This window comes from Erpetoichthys calabaricus, chromosome 4 (genome assembly GCF_900747795.2).
Source record: "Erpetoichthys calabaricus chromosome 4, fErpCal1.3, whole genome shotgun sequence".
Lineage (NCBI taxonomy): Eukaryota > Metazoa > Chordata > Cladistia > Polypteriformes > Polypteridae > Erpetoichthys > Erpetoichthys calabaricus.
This window is the reverse complement of record NC_041397.2, coordinates 300,997,744-301,000,276: the sequence shown is the minus strand read 5'-3', so window position 1 is coordinate 301,000,276 and position 2,533 is coordinate 300,997,744. Positions and strand designations below refer to the sequence as shown.

Genomic DNA, 2,533 nt, shown 5'->3' with positions numbered 1-2,533 from the left:
GTAGTACTAGGGTGTTGTACCGTGTTAGCCATTATGAATGTAGTGAGAAGTCAAGCAATATGACCCCTTCTATTGGCTAAATAAAAAGATTACAATATGCATGCCTCGATATGCATAACATTTTTATTCTGTGTGTTCTTGACACATTCATTGTCACCTTTATAGAGTTTGTAAGCTCATTCCAACATGTTTGGAAATAACAATAACATTCAAAATGCATTTTTGGTTAAAACATTACAGAATTTTGCAACTTATTCTGTATAATATATGTGCATAACATAACAATAATGTTAATATTCTGAAAGAGAAATGCCTGACTTTTCTTTTGCGGGGAGGAACATGAATATTGAGTGAAGGATGATGAAGATGATGACGTTGTAGCCAGTTAAATCAAAGCAGCAGGAAATGAACAATGATGAGGCTGCGTTTAAAGGGTTAATATCTGTTCGGTAATATGTTATTGATTTTCAACACCTTCCTTATACTATCTCGTATGTCCTTTGTCCTCCAGCAATAGATTATTGGGTTCAAGAGAGGTGGGGTAATGTTTTGAATGAGTGACGCCAGGATGCGAACATCGACAGAAGTACTGGGGACTCGGTTGGCTATGTATACACCCGCACCAACCAGAAAGAAGACCAAGAGGACCAGCAGGTGTGAGCCGCAGGTAGAGAAGGCCTTAAAGCGTCCCTCAGAGCTGGAGATGTGGAGAACTGAAATGATGATCCGAGTGTAGGAAAACAGGATGTAGATCAAGGGGCCTATCATCACCAGCAATCCGATGCTTAAAACGACATACGTATTGGGAGTCGTGTCACTACACGCTAACTTCAAAACTGCTGAGTTGTCGCAAAAGCAGTGAAGCACTATGTTGGGTCCACAGAAGTGCAGTTTGAAGGTTAAAGTCACTGGAATGATCATGATGATGAGAACACAAAGCCAGCAGCAAACGATTTGCTTCCGGACCAGGCTGTTACTCATAATTGTGTAATAGTGGAGGGGCTTACAGATGGCAACGTATCTGTCATAAGCCATGAGACCAAGGAGAAGGGACTCTGCTGTGGTCATGGCCCCGCAGAAAAACATCTGCATGAAACAAGATGGAAGAGAAAGGGAAGCGGAGCCTGATCTAAAAAGGAATAACATGTTGGGAATGGTGGTGGATGAGATGATGATGTCCACGAGAGCTAGATTGGAAATTAAGATGTACATAGGAACATGCAACTCTTTGTCTTGTAGGAAAATCATAATTATAAGCATATTCCCTAATAAAATAAAAATATAGATTGTGAGCAAAGTCCCAAAAATGGTATTTCTGCTGAATCGGTCTTGAAATCCTGGGAATCCAGCAAGAATGAATTCTTGGACCATCACTGCAGTTTGGTTTTGTGTTACCATGTGGGGGTCTTCAGCCTTAAAATGACGAACTTAGGTCTGGTCCTAAAATTGGAAAATAAAGATTACATTAACATTCCATAGTGCATCTGGATAAAGTTGTTTGCAGTTTCTCTCAATTCCTTTGATACGTTTCTCAAAAATGCTAACACTGTTCTCAAACTTCACAAATTCTCAGAATTTTACAGTATTAACACTAGAATCCCTGAAGCATACAAAAAAAGTCGTAATCCCAGACCACCTTTAATCCCTTTACATCAGCGTATTTTGTTTTTGCTAATGTGTCGATCAGCACAAGCAACAACTAGCCTGCTACTACAACAAACACACACACACCATCAACCTGTTGCTGCTCAAGTCAAACAAAAAGTTCTCCCAGCTCAAGTCTGTTTATTTGAGTTGAATTGTACAGGCTAAATAATATATCGTTATTTGGAATATATGCATTTTGTGTCTACAACGATCTGGGTTAAGGTAGAATGACAGGAAATGCCAAGGCAAGAAATGTTGAACACAACATTTTTCATGTTATAGTACTAATGTATGAAGAGTGTAGTACAAATATCAAATAAACACTTTCACAAAAGGTACACGTATAACAAAATAAGTGTGCATTAATTCAAGAATATCACTGAAGAAAAAGAAATTGGGTTAGGGTACAACTCTGACACGTCCGATTGGCTATTGCAGAGGTAAGAACTGCTGTCTCATAATCAAGAGATTGTGGGTTCGTTTCCGGGTCCTTTCTGCATTTACCGTTTTTAGTAGCAGCTGTTGTTATTGTTACTATTATAGAATAAAAACATACATTTGAGTTGAGTCTGTAACAGCCGGTGTAAATTTATGGAACTTGTAAAGGTTAGTGGTACTTTGTCAGCATGCCTGTGTCAATCAAACATGGGAAGCTCTGCAGTCTACTTGTGACTTAACGCTTTAGGAAGATAAGTATCAAATTTGAAATTTGTTCTCAAACAATTCACATGTGATTAAAGTGCACATTCACAGATCATACTAAAGGATATTTTTATACATTTTACTTTCAGCATTTACAAAATACAGCATGTTTTATACATACAGTGGATTCACAAACTATTTAGACTCCTCTTTCTGCACACTTTATTGAATTGTAGATTTCATT

The 2,533-nt window shown here is 38.1% G+C and overlaps 1 protein-coding gene across 1 annotated transcript; it reads right to left on the bottom strand.

Moving 5' to 3' along the window:
- Window positions 1–386: 386 nt before the first annotated feature.
- Window positions 387–1,436, bottom strand: LOC114641989 (olfactory receptor 1E5-like). The gene has a single exon (XM_028790993.2). The coding sequence runs from the start codon at window positions 1,396–1,398 to the stop codon at window positions 436–438; it is 963 nt and encodes a 320-aa protein (XP_028646826.2). The 5' UTR covers window positions 1,399–1,436; the 3' UTR covers window positions 387–435.
- Between the last annotated feature and the right edge of the window lie 1,097 nt (window positions 1,437–2,533).

Excerpts from the sequence above, each read along its gene's own strand:
- LOC114641989 (XM_028790993.2), bottom strand. The coding sequence starts at position 1,398 with ATGGTAACACAAAACCAAACTGCAGTGATGGTCCAAGAATTCATTCTT.